At 43.2% G+C, this 19745-nt stretch overlaps 1 protein-coding gene across 12 annotated transcripts in view; it reads left to right on the forward strand.

The window, feature by feature from the left end:
* TENM2 (teneurin transmembrane protein 2) overlaps window positions 1–19745 on the forward strand; it is a 1145520-nt gene that overhangs the window by 1107350 nt on the left and 18425 nt on the right. For all 12 annotated transcript variants that reach the window (XM_081034975.1, XM_081034979.1, XM_081034980.1 and 9 more), the window contains 2 exons: window positions 1989–2164; window positions 3772–4007. In XM_081034975.1, the coding sequence (XP_080891101.1) occupies window positions 1989–2164; window positions 3772–4007 (412 nt within the window). The remainder of the gene's footprint in view (window positions 1–1988; window positions 2165–3771; window positions 4008–19745) is intronic.

Below are 19745 nucleotides of genomic sequence, written 5' to 3' on the forward strand. Positions count from 1 at the left end.
AAAACATGAAAGTAAGGCATACTGGTTACAAATAATTCCTCAAATAAGGTAACATACAAAAAACATGGAGGTAAATCTCCCTAATATTGAGATGTCTATATTTTCAGAGAATTTCTTCTGTATTCTCATTTTTTCACTCCTCCCTCCCCCAAAACTATACTATCAGAGGAATATATTTTTGTATTCCACTTTTTCTACTCAGCAATATGTGCATTTTTTTTTCATGCTGATAAACAAAAATCCATGTCGTCGCTTTCGATGGTTTCATAGGATTCTATTCTATGGGTAAATCATCAGTTATTTAACAAATCTTTGATCAATGAACATTTAGGTTATTCTAATTTGTCACTTTGTAAATAACATCTTTGTACCCCCGACTGCTTCCCGTCTGAGAAGCAGTTTCTTTAACAGATAAAAAGGCACAAGGGAGTCGCTTTGTTTCGGAGTGCCTGAATCTTGTCCATGTTTATAGTGGTTATACCACCAGAGCTTTCCAGGGAACGTAATATCTGTCCCACCTGCTGCCTGGTCCCCTGAGCAAGTGATGAGAGTAGAGCCAAAGGCTGGGCCCCCAAGCGCTGCATTTCCTGCAAATAGTTCTCCCCTCTCCGTCCCCCACCACCTTTGCACAACTGGTCGTTCAGCTTAATGCGGTACCACTTTCAGCCTTCAAACATCTACAGCACTTGACTCTTTCCAGTTCACCACAGAAGTGAAATTTCTTACCTAACGGAAAGTACCGAGCCAGATCTGCATTCCTTTATTCCAAAAACATTTACCAAGCACCCTCCATATTTGCTTTTGTTGTCCTAGGCACTAAGTAAGTCCAACAGGCCCTCCCCACATGCTGTACCACCTCCCATCTCCATCACTCAGAACCTGCCAACTTTGTCCCTGTCTCCAGTCCAGAGGGAGTCACACCCAGAAGCTGAGTAGTTCTTCCTTCTTTTTCACCCTCCAAGCAAATACTGTCATTGTTCCTTCTTCCTCCCCATCCCTTCTCTAATAGCAAGTTGATCTGGGAGAGCTCAGAGCCCTCTCCGTTTAGACCTTGAAAAGACCGTTTCCCTTTCCTAAGGCATAAGGAGGGCACAGGCTTCCTGAATACAGTGGATCTTCCAGTGGGGAAATGTTCTACCAAGTGGAACAGCAAGGCTTCTGCTAAAGGAGATGGGAAAAACATTCCACACTTGGAGAAAAGAGTAAAGATGACACATATACATAAAGGAGGGCCCGATTTCAGGCAACTTTCTGGCAGCAGAACTTGATTGCTGGTGTGCTTAGACTTGGGTGCTGCTGAGGACAACTGAGATCAAGTAAGTCACTGGGAAAACTGTCTAAAAAAGGCTTCTTAGGGAGCTAAGCCATGATTGGTTTGGGCTATAGGACCACAGAAAATGTTACGGGAAGCCAAGCCTGCCATGTTTGAGCCAAGGTATAGAGATGGCATCTGGCCCAGGCTGACTGTCCAGAGGACCATGAGGTGATCAGTTGGACAAAGTTATATGAGTGTGGAAGACCAAGGGCATGGACGGTCTCAAATGCTAAGTTTTGATTTAACTGAGAAACCAATGGGAAAGAGCATGATTAGTTCAATAGAGACGGGACGTAAGGAAACTGATCATTTTAGAAAGATTAACTTGGTGGCTTTGTGGTACATATAAATTAAAAAGCTCACAAGATGCTCAGAAGCAGGTGTCCCCACTAACTTGGGAAAGCATAATTAAGTACACCCTGCCAGAGGTAAAATGTTTTCACCAAGTCAAGTCGGGTGTATCGATGGGTAGTAGAAAGTGTCACCACAATTTTTCAGGGCAGGTTGGGGTTTTGAGGATTGTGACAAGGGGCCTCAGAGCGATGCACCACCTGGTCATCCCACCTTCCAGTCTCTTCCCCTGGCCCTATGAACCTGTCCTTTGTGTGGTTCTGAGTGTTGGGAAAGCCTTCAGCTCCAGTGACTGTGTTCTAAGCAGTGTGTTGTCCTCCAGCTATGATCATGAGGGCCGCCTGACCAATGTGACACGCCCCACGGGAGTGGTGACCAGTCTGCACCGGGAAATGGAGAAATCCATCACCATCGACATTGAGAACTCCAACCGTGATGATGACGTCACTGTTATTACCAACCTGTCTTCAGTGGAGGCTTCCTACACAGTGGTACAAGGTAAGGCCCCTACATCCCACCACCCCACCCCAAAATTCACCTCCTGACCCAGAATCCAGCCAAGCCCAGAAGTGTGCGTTACCAAGCCCACGAGGACTTTCAGAGACCTACAACTTCACTCAGCTTGCGATTTTAGTGAAATGTCTGCAGCAAACAAACTCCACAAGAGCTCAAACTTGTAGAAAATGACTTAATTAAATTCAGAAGAATGACATCTATACCAAATTATCTAGATATTTGGAAATGTCTACAGGCTTATCTACAAATATTAGTTGTCAGCCCCACATGCTCTCTCCCCACCCTCCTACCTCTCCATCACCAGCACTTCCCACCGACCCAATACACATAGTTACCTTCTTGAAGGCTGTTGATTCTCTTGGGCTCACCTGGTTTTTTGGGGGGTAGAGTCCCCGTTTTGGTTCTCTTTTCCCAGCATTTGTTTGTTGAGTTGTTCGTCCTGGAATCAGAGCTCTTTAGCAATCTCTTGCCAAGACTGGGATCTCAAAGGCTTCTGACCACCCCATGGTTACTATTGCTGTTCGACATGACATACAGTCCAGGACAAGCACCGGGGCTGGCAAGAAAAGGAATTGTGCAGATTAATTTTTCTTTTAATTAAGATATAATGTCAGTGGGTTAGCCCGTTGTCAGAAGATAAAAGTGTCCTCTCAGTAGATAAATGGTGACATTTCTGGACTATTATCCCCCAACAGAGTCTGTTTCAATGACTCTATTTCTGCTCTGCCAAATGATTAATGATGTAGATTCTGTCTTTCGGCATGATGGCTGCAGTCGCAGAAGTGACAGGTACTCACTTGCTCACTACCCCAGCATCTCAGAGGCCAGCCCGGCTGGACTCCTCTGCCCAAATAATCAGGAAGCAAATATCTGTAAAAGGAGACTCTGACTCACATTTCCTTTCTGGAACTTTCTGATAAAGTAAAAGGTCAGAAGTCTGATTGACTGGTATTGCTTCCATTTGGGCAGGTAAGCGCACGTTATCAGCACCCACTGGCTCAGTGTACCTCATGTTAGTTACATCTCCTTAGAGTTCTCTTGAGTGGAGGTGGCATCATGGTGGAATTAGCCCCTAATGTATGACCAGGACGGTTGCTTTTTCTCTTGATTTTCTTGAAGAATCCTAGCCATGATTTGTGGTGGATCTGACCTGTGGCTAAACCATCAACTTCAGGTTAGATGGTAGGCAAAAGCGAAAAAAATTATATATATATTTAAGTAGCTTGGGGGTTGTTTTTTTCCAGTTAAGCTAAAATACATGTTAAAGAGCAAGGATGTGATTGACACAAATTGTGTAGGCAACAGACATCTTTAAATGTTTAAGTGTACTATTAATAGTCTTCAGTGAGTAAAAGAAAAAGATCACAGCATAATTATTTCTGGAGTGCCACATATTAATAATGTTTTTCTTTCCACGGATCAGTAGCATCTCTGTACTCACCTTAACAGTGTGTGTGTGTTAATTGAAGGTAGCCTTAGACTGACAGCTGCAAAGTACCATGGAAACTTATAAAAATAAGGGTTCTGTTCTCTTATGACTGAGTGGATAATTTATTTCCCTGTCCCCACCCCCACTTACATTTCTCCAGATCAAGTGCGGAACAGCTACCAGCTCTGTAATAACGGTACCCTGAGGGTGATGTATGCCAATGGGATGGGTGTCAGCTTCCACAGTGAGCCCCATGTCCTAGCGGGCACCATCACCCCCACCATTGGGCGCTGCAACATCTCCCTGCCCATGGAGAATGGCCTAAACTCCATTGAGTGGCGCCTAAGAAAGGAACAGATTAAAGGCAAAGTCACCATCTTTGGCAGGAAACTCCGGGTAAGTGGTTTCACCCAACTTGTCACCACCAAGTAGTAGGGGATATACCCTTTTCTCAGGAGCTGTGGAAATTTCCTGGTTTCCAAGCCTCCATTACTCCTTTCTTCCCTAGAAAAGACAAGTCTTTACCTCAGAAGGTAGGAGCCATATCCCTTTAGGACTGACACCTTGGGGAAAATGTTCCCCATTTCCTAGGACTGAAAACGGTCGGGATTCACCGTACACTAGAGCTAGAGATAGCCTGGGTGTTCTTTTCACACTTGCCATCTTCTCCCTCAACTTTCCCTGTTTGGCCAGTTTAACAGATGAATTGGTGCCAGTGTAACTTGCTAAATGCTTAAAGAACAAATATTTTACAATGTGCTGTTGACACTCAAGAAGTTGACAGTCCAGTAGAATATGTAGAAGCAGCATAACCTGATGGGTTAAGTGAGAAAATAGAGGACCCTCGAGGGCCTGGTGGGATCAAAGAGGAGGAGATATCACCCAGCCTGCGGGGATCAGGAAAGTCTTCCCAAGAGGAAGTAAAAAGCCAACCACGGAAGGAAGTTTTAACCAACTCTAGCTTCCGCAGACTAGGCAACTTACCCACAAGTTACATCTTTTAAAAATTAATACATAATATTTATTGAGGACTTTTATGATATAGGCATTACCCTGTTTCCCAAAAAATAAGACCTAGCCAGACAATCAGCTCTAATGCGTCTTTTGGAGCAAAAATTAATATAAGACCCAGTCATATTATATTATGTTATGTTATATTATGTTTTATAATATATTATATTATATTATATTATATTAATTATATTATACTATAGACTCGGTTTTATGTTATAGTAAAATAAGACCGGGTCTTACATTAATTTTTGCTCCAAAAGACGCACTAGAGCTGATTGTCCGGCTAGGTCTTATTTTCGGGGAAACACGGTATGTTAAATGCTTTACTTGTATTATACTATTTTCAATAGCCCCGTGGGGATTGTCAATAATATCTTCATTTCTCAGATGAGGAGACACAGGCTCTGGGGAAGCTAATTAACCTGTCCAGGGGCACAATGGCTAGAAAATGGCAAAGCCAGACTCAGCCCCAATTCCATCTTTCTGTGTGGTTCACTTGCCAGTTTTCTTATCCACCAGGCCACACAGCTTCCTGTTTCGATCCTGGTGCATCCAGATAATCTGGGTCCTACTCTGGTCCCTCATCTGGCACTTAGAGGGACTGTTTCTTACCCCCAGGGGGCAATCCTAGGGATCCCAGGCTTCATGAAATTCGACACATACTTACTGAGTTTGATTAGCCAGGCACTGTTATTCACTGGAGATACATGGCACAGCACACAAATTCCTTACGCTCCTGCAGCTGACTTTCAGGGGTGAGGGCAAGAGCGGCAGACAATAACTAAAAGAAATAACTACAGTAATGGCGGGTTGAGATAAGCACTGGAAAGACAGGAAACCGTGGAAAATGGCAGGGTGTAACTAATGCTTTGGAATCCCTAAGAGTGGAAGGCTTACTGCTCACAAAACTTGGGACATAACTTTTGCAGGGTGATTGGAGGGAAATTCAGCCAGCCCAGGTGACTTCCCTGCAGGGCCCAGGCCACTCCATATTACCATTCTGCTTTTGTCTAGTTGAAGTTTAATTCTCCACATTAGGTTATCAGCTGGCTCCCATGTTTTTCTTCCTCCGCTGGTATCTGCAAAGTTGCAAGCTGCAGTATCTTCCTAAAGACAACAATGAAATGAGATTAGTAGCTAAATCCTCAGTGACTGGATTTCAGGGCTGTATAATTGATTTTTGATACTCTGCACTGGAGAAGTTGATTATGAGTAGTAATCATGCCTTTTCTCTAATAACTCAGTTACGCATTTTGACTAAGTTTTCAAAATAAAGTTAGATGTGGCCCTAATGTAAAATGGCTATAATCCCAACTCTGAATGTTAAAAATCTTAATAATGGGACTTGTGGTAATCAGCAGAAGTTAGGCACGCAGGTCTTCTAACTGAATTTCTGCCAGGGTTAGATTTTCTGGCATCATGTTTATGCAAATGAAAACACAGCTTTATCTATCAACACCTCAACACTTAATTGTCTAGTGTTAGTTCCTGTAACAACAATCACATATCCATTTAGCTCTCTTAAATGAAAATCACTATGAGATTATAACAGGTTGAGTGGACTGAAAATGTAATTTGAAAATGAGGGAGAAAGCCTGGAATTTATTTGCATCTCATTTATTTTAGTTCAATTTATGCATTGTTTAGCGAACGAAATAAAAGCAACTCCTGGCAATTGCAGGGGAGCAGTTGGAAGAAGGGGTCAAGGAAAGGTGGAGTGTGATGTGGATTAGGAGAACTGGCGAGGGTCCTTTGCCTCAGCTACTTCATGAACCCATGGCAGGGAAGTTTGCAGCTGCTAAACCAAAGGCAACTGTTGGCCTCCACAAGCCATGCAGGCTGTCTTGCCTAATGAGAATGCAGGCTCTTCTCTCCTTACCTTCTGTCCTGATGGTTCTTTTCACTCTAGTTTGACTCCATTGTCACATGGGGCCCTGAAAATTTTCATTCATTCAAAAGGTGTTTACGAGACTGGACTCTTAGGCAAACATTACATTTTATAACTAATTGTTTGGTTTCCTGTGTACGTCTAGTTTTATTTTCTCTTTGGTGTAAGTCTCTTCTGTTATTTGGGCTACAAATTAAACCAATATTTCAAATGCTAAACAAAAGAAGACATTTACTCAATGCCAACTATATGTCAAGCACTATGGAGTGAGTAGACTATAGAGAGATAAAACTAAATTCTTGCCATCAAGGAGCTTACAGTCTGGTGGAGAAGACAGTGCAAGTAGTGTGATGTACACTATAATAGAGGTTAATATCACATGTAAAGGGATACTTCATTGTATTAATCAGGAGAGGATAGGCCGTGGGCAGATAACAAGACCTGAAATCTAAGGGGCTGAACATAGAGTCCAAATGAATCAGGCAGCTCTTAGTGATTAATGACTCACAGTATTTGTTCCATCTTGTGATGCTGTCATTTAAGCACATGACCTCCAAGGTTGCTGTGGAAGGGGAAGAGGGCTTAGATGGTTGAAGGGGACTTAATGAGCAGGGCTGGACATGGCATGCAACGTTTCCACCCACCCTAGTAAGAACATGGTGGGGTAACTTCAACTTAACTGCAAGAAAGCCCAGGAAATATTGTCTTTCTGCGTGCCCAAGGAGAAGAAAATGAAAGGAGCGTTGGTGAACACAACGCAGGTTCTCAGGAACCCCAGTCAGGTCTGACGGTTGACATGGGATCTGGAAGAGTAGAAATCAGTTCTGAAGCACAGTAGGAATTAGCCAGACAAAGAGAGAGGGAAGGGATGATCAGACAGAAAGTGTTGCTGTGAAATAACAGCAAAGAGGTCAAAAAGGGGAGTAGCATTTCAGAAAACTTTAACTCATTTTGACCAGAGAGAAGGGGAATGTGTTATATTGGGGTGCAAAAAAAGAGGGAGCTGGCCGGGGCCGCACATGGAAAGGAATAATTTGCTAGGCTGGCGTTTATCCTGAGGACTGTGGGGAGCTGTTCCAAGGTTTAATTAGCAGAGTGATGTGTTGGGATGTGTTGTACTAGAACGATCTCTCAGAGCCCAGAAATAAATCCTCACTTATATGGTCAATTAATCTACAACAAAGGAGGCAAGCATATATGGTGGGGTAAAGACAGTCTCTTCAATAAGTGGTGTTGGCAAAACTGGACAGGTACATGCAAAAAAAAATGAAGATGGACCACTTTTTACACCATGTACAAAAATAAACTCAAAGTGGATTAAAGACTTAAATGTTAGACCTGAAACCATAAAACTCCTAGAAGCAAATATTGACATCGCTCTTAGCAATATCTGTTAGATGTGTCTCCTCGAGCAAGAGAAACAAATGAAAAAATAAACAAATGGGACTACATCACACTAAAAAGTTTTTTTTCACAGCAAAGGAAACCATCAGCAATAGGAAAAGACAATGTACTAAATGGGAGAAGAATATTTACAAATGATAAAGGGTTAATATGTAAACTATATAAAGATCTCATACGACTTGGCACCAAAAAAACAAACAATCCTATTAAAAAATGGACAGAGGATCTGAAGAAACATTTCTCCCAAGAGGATATACAAATGGCCAACAGACACATGAAAAGATGCTCAACATCACTAATCATCAGGGAAATGCAAATTAAAACCCCAGTGAGATATTACCTCACACCTGTCAGAATGGCCATCATCAATAAATCAACAAACAAGTGTTGGTGAGGATGTGGAGAAAAGAGACCCCTTGTGCACTGTTGGTTGGCTTGTAAATTAGCGCACCCACTATGACAAACAGTATGGAGGTTCCTCAGAAAATTAAAAATAGAGCTACCATATGATCCAGCAATTCTATTTCTGGGTATTTATCCGAAGAAAAACAAAAACACTAATTTGAAAAGATATATGCACCCCATGTTCATTGGAGCATTACTAGTAATAGCCAAGATATGGAAGCAATGTAGGTGTCCATCAGTAGATAAATAGATAAAGAAGATGTGTGTATATGCAATTGAATATTATTCAGCAATAAAAAAAAAGAATGCAATCTAGACATTTGTGACAACATGGATGGACCTAGAGAATAGTATGCTAAGTGAAATACGTCAGATAGAGAAAAAAATATATATCATATGATCTCACTTCTATGTGGAATCTAAGAACACAAAATAAATGAATAAACAAAACGGAAGCAGACCCGTAGATACAGAGAACAAGCTGATGGTTGTTGGCAAAGCAGAGGGGGTGAAGGCTTGCGGAGGTGGGGGAGAATTAAATAAATAAGTAAATATATATTTTTTTAATGAATAGACAATAAAAAGCAAGAAAGCAAAACTGTCATTATTTGGAGAATCTGTTACCTGGAAAACAAGAGACTCAACTGAAAATATTTCAGAGGCAATAAACAAGTTCAGCAACGTAACTATCCATACTAAGTAAAAATTAGATTTCTATGTGCCAACGAAATCCAACTTTGAGCAAACAGAGGCAAGTTGCGAGAACCCACACAAACAGGCCTCCACCACATTTACTGAGGAAACTCACAGAGACTGAAGCAGCACACGGGGTGTGAGTTTAACGCTGCCCTTCACCTTCCAGAAAAGACACAGAGGTATCAGACACTGGGACAGATCCTGCCGTATGGACGCAGGACTTAACAAACTGCTTCAGCAGGAGACACCAGTCCTTCAGCAAGCATGAGCACGATTATGACAGAGACGTCCCCTTCATCTCTGCAGTGCCACCTCAGCATTCATGGGGGGAAAAGAAAAGACAGACAGACCTCTCAGGCTTCCTCAGATGTGGAGGAAGGTAGAAGGGGACACAATAGGAGGAGAGGGACAGCACAGAGGCTGCGGCAGTGATTTAAACTAAATCACTAGCAATTGAGAGAAAAAGAAGAGGAAGAGAGATCTGGGATACAAAGCACGTACAATTAACAGGATTTGACAACTAGCAGGGTTCCTCTGGCACGCTCGCCTTTTGAGGGTCCCTCTCCATGATCATAGAGACTGGGAAGCTGAGTAGCCATCCAGACTTTGGGGGCTGGACTGCCAGGCTGTGTGAAGGACAGAGGCTGAGAACTGAACCCCAAAACAGGGATTGAGATTCAGACAGCCCTGGTCTTGCCTCTTGGGAGGGGGAAGAAATTCAATGAACCTTTAAAGTGCAACCATTTCACCAGCACCCTGTAATTGTCACTCCCCCATGGATAGCAGAGAATCTGGGGAGCAGCACCTGAGGGTGTCACGCATTGAAGCAAACAACCTGACCTTTTCCAGGAACTGGCAAGCCCAAGGCACTGAGCTGCTCTAGAGTTCAGAGAAGACCAGAAATCCCCGAGAAGCGATCACGATAGAGCAGTGCCCCATGACATTCTATCCCACGTGGTACGCCTTCTAACGACTGTCAGCAGCTCTTCCGTATAGGTTGGTGAAATATAAGATGGCAGAGGGATGGAGCTTTACCACATCCTTCCACCCACAGCATTACGATGCTTTGGCAAAATTTGGAGTGTTCATCCCTTCTTCCTTGCCCAAATTCAGTGTGGGGAAGATTTTCATTATCCTCCCAAGGCTTTCTCAAGGAATCTCATTTGGAAGAGCCCTCCCTCTCTCTTCCCCTCAGCACACACCATTCCTTTCTCTGTTCTCTCTGGCCTTTCAAAACCACATGACACCGTTCCATCAGGGCATCGGTAATCACCATGAGCACAGAGACCACCTCATCCCTGGTGACAAGCGCTCTGTGGTTGACACTCAGGCAACAAGTGACAAAGGAAGGTATGATGACCACGCCCTCTCAAGGCTCCTCCTGGAAAGGTGCTTAGCACATAAATCCTACTTCCCGACTAAAAGCAGGCATGAGTTCACAAACACATTGTCCCTGTGTCTGTCAGGAATCTTTCCACTGTAACAGACAGGAAGTGCACACAAAGAAGCTTAATAAAAAAGAGCATGCTTTGTCTTGCCTAACGGCCCCCACAACAGATAGACTAGCTCAGTGACACCATTAGCCCAAACGATGTCATCAGGCTGCCATCTCTCTCATGTTCTCTCTTTCTTACAGTTCCTTCCATCTCCTAGCAGTGTTTCTCCTGGCAGTAGGCCTCATTTTTTGGTCAAAGGTGACTCCAGGCTGATACCAGCTCAGCTTAGTGATCCCAGAGGAAAGGGGAAAGGATCTCCCCCAGCATTGTTTTTCAGTCCTGTGGAGGAACTGTGATTGGCCTGGCACAGATGGAGTTCACATCCCTGAACCAATCACTGGTTAGGGAAATGGGGGTCTCTGATTGGCCAGGCCTGGGTCACATGTGACACATGGGTCTTTTGAAGAACATCTTAGTAAAACTTCCTAGACAGGGGAAACCTTAAAGAAAGGAGGCTCTGTACCCAAAGAAGGAAGAGATGGTAGGTTAAATCACACACACACACACACACACACACACACACACACACACACACACACACACACCAGATATACTCTACATCCTCCAAAGCCTAATCAAAGGCAAAATGCTGGCCCTGCGGATCTGTAAATGCATTAATGCCTCCTCCCCTACCCCCAGAAAGCCTTTCTGCTGGACTTTCAGAATACAGAACTGAAACTGACCCCTTCTATTAAGATTTAAAACTTACACATTCTTTCCTAAAATGGATTGAGTGCATAGTTCGCTCTGAAAAGGAAGGCATAAAACCACCCTCTAGGATATTTCCTCCTGATTATGATTTACATAAAGATTGCAAAAGCAAGAAACAGCTACATGTGTAGGTGGCAGAACAAAAGAAAAATTGCTTCCAAGATAATCTTCCATCACGATATTGGTATTAGTGTTATTAGTATTCCAAGAAGGAGTGGGAGTTAGTAATTTTGTTTTGGTTTCCATATAATTAATATGACATTGCAATTACACGTTGGCTTGTGTTACTTTTACTTTTGTGGCAAATGACAGTGACAGAGGAGCGAGATGTGAGGCAGACATGCATGAGTACATGTGAACACACACACGTGGATTCAATTCTGCGTGGAGCCCACTCAGGTAGGTCTGTTCACATACACAGCCATTGTGACAGCCTGGATTTATCAGCTCCTTCCTGCCACAGTGCATTCATTCTGCCCCCACTAATATTTTGTTTTTCCAATACCTAGCGTGTTCCTGGCACTGTGCTAGACACTGAGTGTATACTGGTGAGCAAAACAGAAAAGATTCTCAATTGTGAGCAGTGCTTGTAGAGACAGAACAACTTGTGATACATTTAATATTATAATAGCTTCAATAATACATACTCAGAAGAACAAACTTCTGCAAACACATGAGACAGTGCATTCCCCCAAGCAAGTGTTACTTTTGGATGACTTGCTGTTTCGGAGGGTGTGATGGAAAAGTGGAAAGACCCTCATGGAGCTTCAGCAAAGAAACTGCTATGGATGCTATAAATAAAATATAGGTTTGGAGATGATAGGGAATATCTGATTTAAGTTAATGCCACTCAAGTAAATGACATATGAGCTGAGAACTGAATGAAGAAGAGGAATTTTCCAGGCCTGAGATGGAAGGAAAGGCTTCTATGCTAGGCCCTGTGCAAAAGCCCTGAGGCAGAAGAGACTGTTGATTGTAACCTGAGCAGGAGGAGAGCCAGTGTGTCTGGAGCAAACTAGCCGGGGGTGAGGTCAAGGGTATGGAGTCTTATTGGCCCTGGTAAGGATCTTAGAAATACTGAAGGCCTCCCCGGATTTACCCACTAGAGAATGAATGCAAAGGAGCATTCTTCTACAGGCTGGACTGTCTACTTTCCTTGTTAGATGCTAGGAGACACCTGACATGCTTGGCTTCTGGAAGTTCAAGTTGAAGGGCGACAAGTACAAGCTCATTCACGTGGTTTGGGCTGAGCCCCCACACCAGACAACTCTCTTCTCTGCCATATCCTTAATAATAACCCCCCGACCTCCACTAGAATATCCCCACAGCATCTGAAATGAAGCTCTGCGTGTGTAGGGCCCTTGCTTACTACTCAGACTTTCACTTGCTGATCTCCCCACCTGGAATAGTCTCCCGAACTCTTCTCCCGCCCTCAACTGTGAAGTCATACTCAAACTTCACAGCCCCCATTAAAACAGCACTTCCTTTGGGAAACTGTCCTTTCGACAAGCCCAGTTCTGGCTGTGTTCCTCCTCTATTCCCATTGTTTCTTCCCTATGTTTACTCTCGTTTCCACACTAATGTTTCTCATTGTTGGTTCATGGGTCTTTATCCTCCTTGACCTGTAAGCTCCCTGAGGGCAGGGGCCATAGTTGTCTTGCTGTTTCTTAAGTGCTGATCACAGTAACAAGCACATAGTAGGTGCTCAGTTAATATTGAATGAATGGGATTTTAAGTTGACATCGTGAAAATGTGTTCCCTTTGACCTCTGTTAATTCCAGGCCTTGGGGGTCCTCCCAGACTGACTCTGATGGCTCTTTGGAATGAAACTTTTCCGATATTTGGTGCTCACAGATGTCCTGGTCACCTTTTCTGTTCTCAGGTTTCCATGTTAGAATCTTAGATCATTAGAGTTGTCAGGAATCTTATACTCAGTCTAATTCAACCCCCTTATTTACAAATGTGTGTTCAGCACCAAGCACTGTCTAAAATAATGGGGACATTAAGAAAGATAAGATTAAGTCTCTACCTACCTTAGAAGCTCACAGGCCAGATAAGGAAACTGAGGCACGTGTGGTAAGATACTGCTTTGCAACAACAAAGCTAATCACTATCAAAACTGCAACTCAAATTCAGGTCTTTTCACCTTTCTACCTCACCACTGTCCAAAATCGCAAGTCATCCAAAAATAATGTTTGCTTGGGGAATACATTATTTAATGTGTTTGCAGAGGCTTACCCTCCTAATGATGCATTATTTAAGCTAATATTAAATTTATAGCAAGTTGTTTTGTCTGCACAAGCACTGATCCCAATGTAGCATTGAGTCTTATATGGGACCTGGGGAGAAGCTGCTTTTTAAATCCCAGAAAGAAAAATGAAGATGTCATCTAGGCCAGGTGAATAACTAAACTCCCCAAGACAGGAATGGTGCTTTTAAACATCACCAGACATGGAAAAGCTCATGCCCGCCCTCACTAATCTTTTTTCAGTTTCCCATACTCAATGCACAATGGGCAAACGGTTCTTGTATGAGTCTAACTGAAATCTCTCCTGCTGTGCTCCAGTGCCATTTCCTGGAGGAGATCCAGCCCAGTGTTAATTTCCTCCTTCGTGTTTCTCAAATCACCAGCTCCCATCATTGCCCCTCGAGCTACGTTAGAGTCACTGGTTATAGTCCCAGCATGGCCATTTTGACTACACCGTTTCCTTTTCTCAGGGTTTTTTATGAACCTCCTCGTGACAGGCGTGTGCTTGGTGAGATCAAAACATTCTGGGGGGAGATCCCACAGGGGAAACTATTTCCCAAAGTCTGCCCTCTGCAAAGATAAAAATCCATGCTAAATAGCTGAGTTTTATTAACTGGGGAAGCCAGGCTGAGGAAAACGCCCGATAATTAAAAATAATGGCTTCCTTACAAATACAAAATTGTATTAATTTAAAAATTGGTTTCTCTATTGCTGAAAACCTACCGAGCCAGCTGGGAAGGGAATTATGCTGATCCTGGCAGTGAAAATAATTCAAAATAACTTTTATGTTCTCCAGGAAGCCTCAAGGTTAATTTAAATATTGTTAGATGGGTAATTTAATTTGGTATAAGAGAACAGTATGGCTAAATTGAAGCTCCTGCACAATCGAAGCTGGGGGGCAGGTGCGCATGAAGGGTGGGATATGCCTGTCGAGCCCTCCAACATCTCACACCCCACACCTGAGGCACCTCCTCTTCACAAATGGCACCCTCATAATTAAAGATCTTTGATTCTAATCAAATTATACAACTAGCCTGAACTCCTCGGCTCAGCTTCCAGTCAATTTATCATATTTAATTATTAGAAGGATTGGGCATTTTTATAGAAATTACATATTTCAAGTCAATTTGTTGTGATGTCACCAAAATGGCCACATAGGTCTATCTTGACTTCATTCCTCCTTACAAGAAGAAGAAATAACAACCCTTCGTAGACAAGACACTGCCATGCAATCCAGCAATTCCACTTCTGGGAATAAATTCAAAGGAAATGAAAACACTGTGTCAAAGAGATATCTGCACTCCCAAATTCATAGCAGAATTATTTACAGTAGCCAAGACATAGAAATAACCTAAGTGTCCATCAATGGATGAATGGATAAAGAAAATGTGGTATATATGTACAATGGAATATTATTCAGCCATATAAAATAAGGAAATCCTGCCATTTGCAAAAAGATGGATGGACCTGGAGGGCATTATACTAAGTAAAATAAGTCAGAGAAAGACAAATACTGTATGAGGTAAGATAATTAAGTTCGCAAACTTGTTGCGATGATGTCACTAACCTTTTTTGATATCAGAGGGATTATTCATTAGGAATTTGTACCAGCTGGACAAAGACTTAACCAAGTTTACTGTCTGGAAGTGCTGAAAAGGCTGCGTGAAAAACTTAGACGACCTGAACTTTTAACCAACAATTCATGGCTCTTGCATCACAACAATGCACCAGCCCCCGGCAGTGTCTATGAGGGAATTTTTAGCCAGTAAACAAATAACTGTACTGGAACACCCTCCTTACTCACCTGATCTGGCCCCCAATAACTTCTTTCTTTACCCGAAGATAAAGGAAATAGTGAAAGGAAGATATTTTGATGACATTAAGGACATCAAGGGTAATACGACACCAGCTCTGATGGCCATTCCAGAAAGAGTTCCAAAACTGCTTTGAAGGGTGGACTAGGTGCTGGTGTCAGTGCATAGCTTCCCAAGGGGAGTCCTTCGAAGGTGACCGTAGTGATATTCAGCAATGAGGTGTGTAGCACTTGTTCCATGATGAGTTCGCGAACTTAATTGTCAGACCTCGTATGATTTCATGTGGAATCTTAAAAAAAATTTAACTTATGGAAGAAGAGATCAGCTTATTTGTGGTTACCAGGCGGCAGGACAAGGGGAAGGGAGAATTGGAGGAAAGTGGTGAAAAGGCACAAACTTCCAGTCAAGATAACTAGGTACTAGGGACCTAACATACAACATAACTACTGTAAACGCTACTGTATGATGTACACATATATAAAAGTTGTTAAGAGAGTAGATCCTAAGAGTTCTCATTACAAGGAGAAAAACATTGGTTTTTCTTTTTTTCTTTTATCTATGTGAGATGATGAATGTTAACTAAATTTACTGAGGTCATCATTTCACAATATATGTAAGGCAAATCATTATGTGTACACCTGAAACTTATACAGTGACATATGTCAATTAAATCTCAATACAACAGGAAAATAATAAGTTAACTCGAACCAGTGCTATAATAAAATCCCTTCCCAGGGACATGGTGAAGTTGGGAATAAAGTTCCACCTTAAATTATCAATTCACCAGCTAATGGTTAGCGCCTATCACTTCTTTATGGTTGGTGCACCCAGGTCAGGAGTCAGAGGTCATCAGCGCTAAGCAGGAGCAACAATTGTTGGCAGTCAGAGGTTGGGGACCCATCTTCTGTGCTTGTCCACTATTCAGTTCTTTCTGCAATCTTAGCACCCTGGCATGCTAATACAGTTGTTATAATGATAGTCATGCTAATATACATGATTTATATGGAGGTACCCTCAGGATTCTGTGTTATAGTATATATTTCGTGTGTGTGTGTGTGTGTGTGTGTACAGATACACACGTACACGATTATATTATGGTCATATATATAACTCAGCTTTTGGTCTCTCCCAAGTAACTGCAGACAGGGTCTCATATCACATGGAGTGTATTTTATTTTATTGGGGAACAGTGTGTTTCTCCAGGGCCCATCAGCTCCAAGTAGTTGTCCTTCAATCTAGTTGTGGAGGACAGTGCTCAGCTCCCCAAGTGCAGTCGCCGTTTTCAATCTTTAGTTGCGGGTGGCACAGCCCACCATCCTATGCGGGAATCGAACCGGCAACCTTGTTGTTGAGAGCTGGCGCTCTAACCAACTGAGCCATCTGGCTGCCCCTCCGGAAGCTCAGCTGCAGCTCGTTGTCTTCAGTCTAGTTGTGGAGGTCGCAGCTCACTGGCCCACGTGGGAATTGAGGGAATCAAACCGGTAACCCTGCTGTTCAGAACTTGCGCTCAAACCAACTGAGCCATCCAGCTGCCCACACAGTGAGTGCATTTTAAGGAAGGATGCACATCAGAATCACCAGGCTTCTGTTCCCTGGGGGGCTGACTCAGCACTGTAAGAGTGAGTCACACAGCAGGGCTTGGAGGGAGCAGCCCAGGTGGCTTGGAATTGTAGGCCTTATGGAGAGCTGCTGGTCGGAGGGGCGGTTCTGAGAGGTGAAGAGAGCAGACTCTGGGTTGGGATCCTGACTCTCCAACTTACTACTTGTATAAGCTTGAACAGGGCACTTCAACCTACTTGTGCCTTGTGTGTAAAAAGGGGATAATTATATTGCTTGCCTGGGAGCGTTGTTGTGAGGATAAAATCAGATAAAACAAAAGCAGTCCTGAGAACACGCTTCATTGGTGTCATTCGTCCTTGCATTCATTCCAGAGCAGGAACGAAGCCATAGATTTAATGTTTAATGAATAATAAATGCACTGGGGGCTTCATGATATTATTATATCAAAGAGAACAAAAGGGAGGAAAATAAGGAAAGGGAAGGAGGCTAGAAGGAGATGGGAAACATACAGGCATGGTGGGAAGTCACCACCTGTTGGCTCAGGGAACACTGAAAACCCTTCCTCCATGTTGCCACATTATTCGTTCTACCCAATAAAGCAGGGGTGTCCAAACTGCCGCCCACGGGCCAACTGCGGCCCGCAATCCATTGTTAATTGGCCCGCAGCAAATTCCAAAAATATATTTAGTTTACTTAAATAAACCAGGTGAGGCAATACGTACTTCACCTCGAGTGAGTGGCCCGGCTGTTTGTGTATTTTACCGCCTATGGCCCTTGGTGAAAAACGTTGAAAAAAGTTTGGACACCCCTGCAATAAAGTATTGGCGAAGGCTTGAACAGAAGTTCTTAAACACATAGGTTTAGGAATCTTCTGCAGCTGTCCCAAATGTAGCAACCCCATGTGGCTAAATGTCTGTCTCCAGAGGAAGTGATCATTCCGTCCCCAGCCTGTGCCTTGCTCTGGATATGGTGACTCTAATTTGGAATCAACACCCCAATAATTCTGACAGCTTTTGGACCCATTAAAAAAATGCTACCCCCCTCACTGTTTGCCTTCTTAACTGTTCTTCCCAATTGCTACAACTTTGATGATGTGAATCTTCCCACTTGAAGTCATTTCCGTATAAACCCAAGAACTCACCACCTTTATTTCTAGCTCCACGCTTGGATGCATTCTCTTTTCTAAATGTTCTATCTCAAATGTTCTACCGCCTTCTCTCTGGGATGATTCCATGGCAACAGCAGTAGTTTGCAGGATCAAGCAGTCCTGGGTTCAAATCCAGCCCCTCTACTTGTCTAGCTATGTGATCCCTCTGAGCTCAGTTGCCCATACGTAAAACAACATCTATCTTTGTCATGACACTTAAACTGGGATCAGGTATGTACAAGTACCTAGCACAGTGCCTGTAAAGCATCAGGGGCTTGTAACAGTGTAGATTACTGTCTACTTGCTAGTAACAGAGTTTAGAAACAGCAAGAGCTGAAACAAGATACAGGCTTCATATTTGGTATGACCTACAAGGAGTCTAGAGGCAAGCCATGCATGGCTGGTGTGGACGCCCGTTGAAGACACGTAGGTCTACGGGCATCTAGACTCTTTTTCTCTGGGTGAGCCATCATCCTTGAGGTCTCCTTCCTCAGAGTCACCGCATCTTCACCAGGTGAATTCTGGGGCTCCGGGGATCACATCCACATTCTACCCACGAAAAGGAGGACAGTGGGGAAAACAAAAGGGTGCTTACTTCTTTGCTGAGTCGCTTCCTTCAAGGTCCCCAGGAGACCCAGCTAACAACTACTACTTACATCATGTTAGCCACACCCCTCCCTCCAAAGGAAGCTGTGAAATGCAGTGCTGCTCCCCTGAATGCAGGTGTCTGTGGCGTTATTAATAGAATTATCCCTGGTCTCCACATAAAGCTGGCGCATGGAGCCCTCAAGGACTGTGGCTTGCTTTTTTCAGTCTCTGCCTCATTTGGCAGATCTAGGGCACTCAGAGTATATATAGTACAGACAGCAGTAAAGCTGGTTAAATGTCTAAGTGGTTAATTGGTTGAGGTCTTTAGACCTAAATTCCAGACTAACCACTTCACTGCTGTGTGACCTTGAGCAAGTAGATAACCTCTCTGTTTTGGGCTCAGTTTCCTTGTTTGTCAAGTGATCTTTGTGAGCATTGACTCAGACAATAGGTGCACATCACCTAACACAATGCCTATGTATACTAGCCTTCAGCACATATTAAAGTTATCATTGCCATCCTCATCACCATCATCACTATTATCCTTAAGTGCTACGGAATTATTAGGGTCAACTCAAGAGGTACCAGACATCTCTCACATCTTTTCCTTCTGCCTGCTTCCATCTCCTATTGCCTCCAGTGGTCACCTCAGGGACGTCTAGATTTGCAGTCAATTATGTTGAAAGAGCCTGAGCTGAATTTGGCCTCATTTTACTCACTTCCAGCCCTTCACTCAGGGCTAGATGAATCTCAAGAGTCATCTCCTTTACCCCTAACCAGAGTCTAGTCTCCGAGCTCTGCCTTCTGGGACAGGTTTCTTCTCTGTCAGATCAGATCAACTTCTAAATTAGTATTAAATCATGTCTGGATGTGTTCCGCTGCTCCTTTCAAATCTAAGTAAATTGGTCCTTCCCTTTGTTGGAATTCCCCAGCCTTGCTCAGGTCTCCCCCACGGATGTCTCGCATCCTTGACAAGATTTTTCTCTAGATAGAAGTAGAGTTCTCATAGGAATGAGGCTTCAGATTCCCAGATCTTTGTAAAATATGGATTTCTAAGACCTTCTCCCCACCCTCCTAGGTCCCTTTACTTAAAACTTCAGAAGAAATCCTCTCACCTGCTCTGAAAGATCGTTAGCTACTCAGCTGATGGTATGCCCCAAAAA

This window comes from Rhinolophus hipposideros (genome assembly GCF_964194185.1).
Source record: "Rhinolophus hipposideros genome assembly, chromosome: 23".
Classification (NCBI taxonomy): Eukaryota; Metazoa; Chordata; class Mammalia; order Chiroptera; family Rhinolophidae; genus Rhinolophus; species Rhinolophus hipposideros.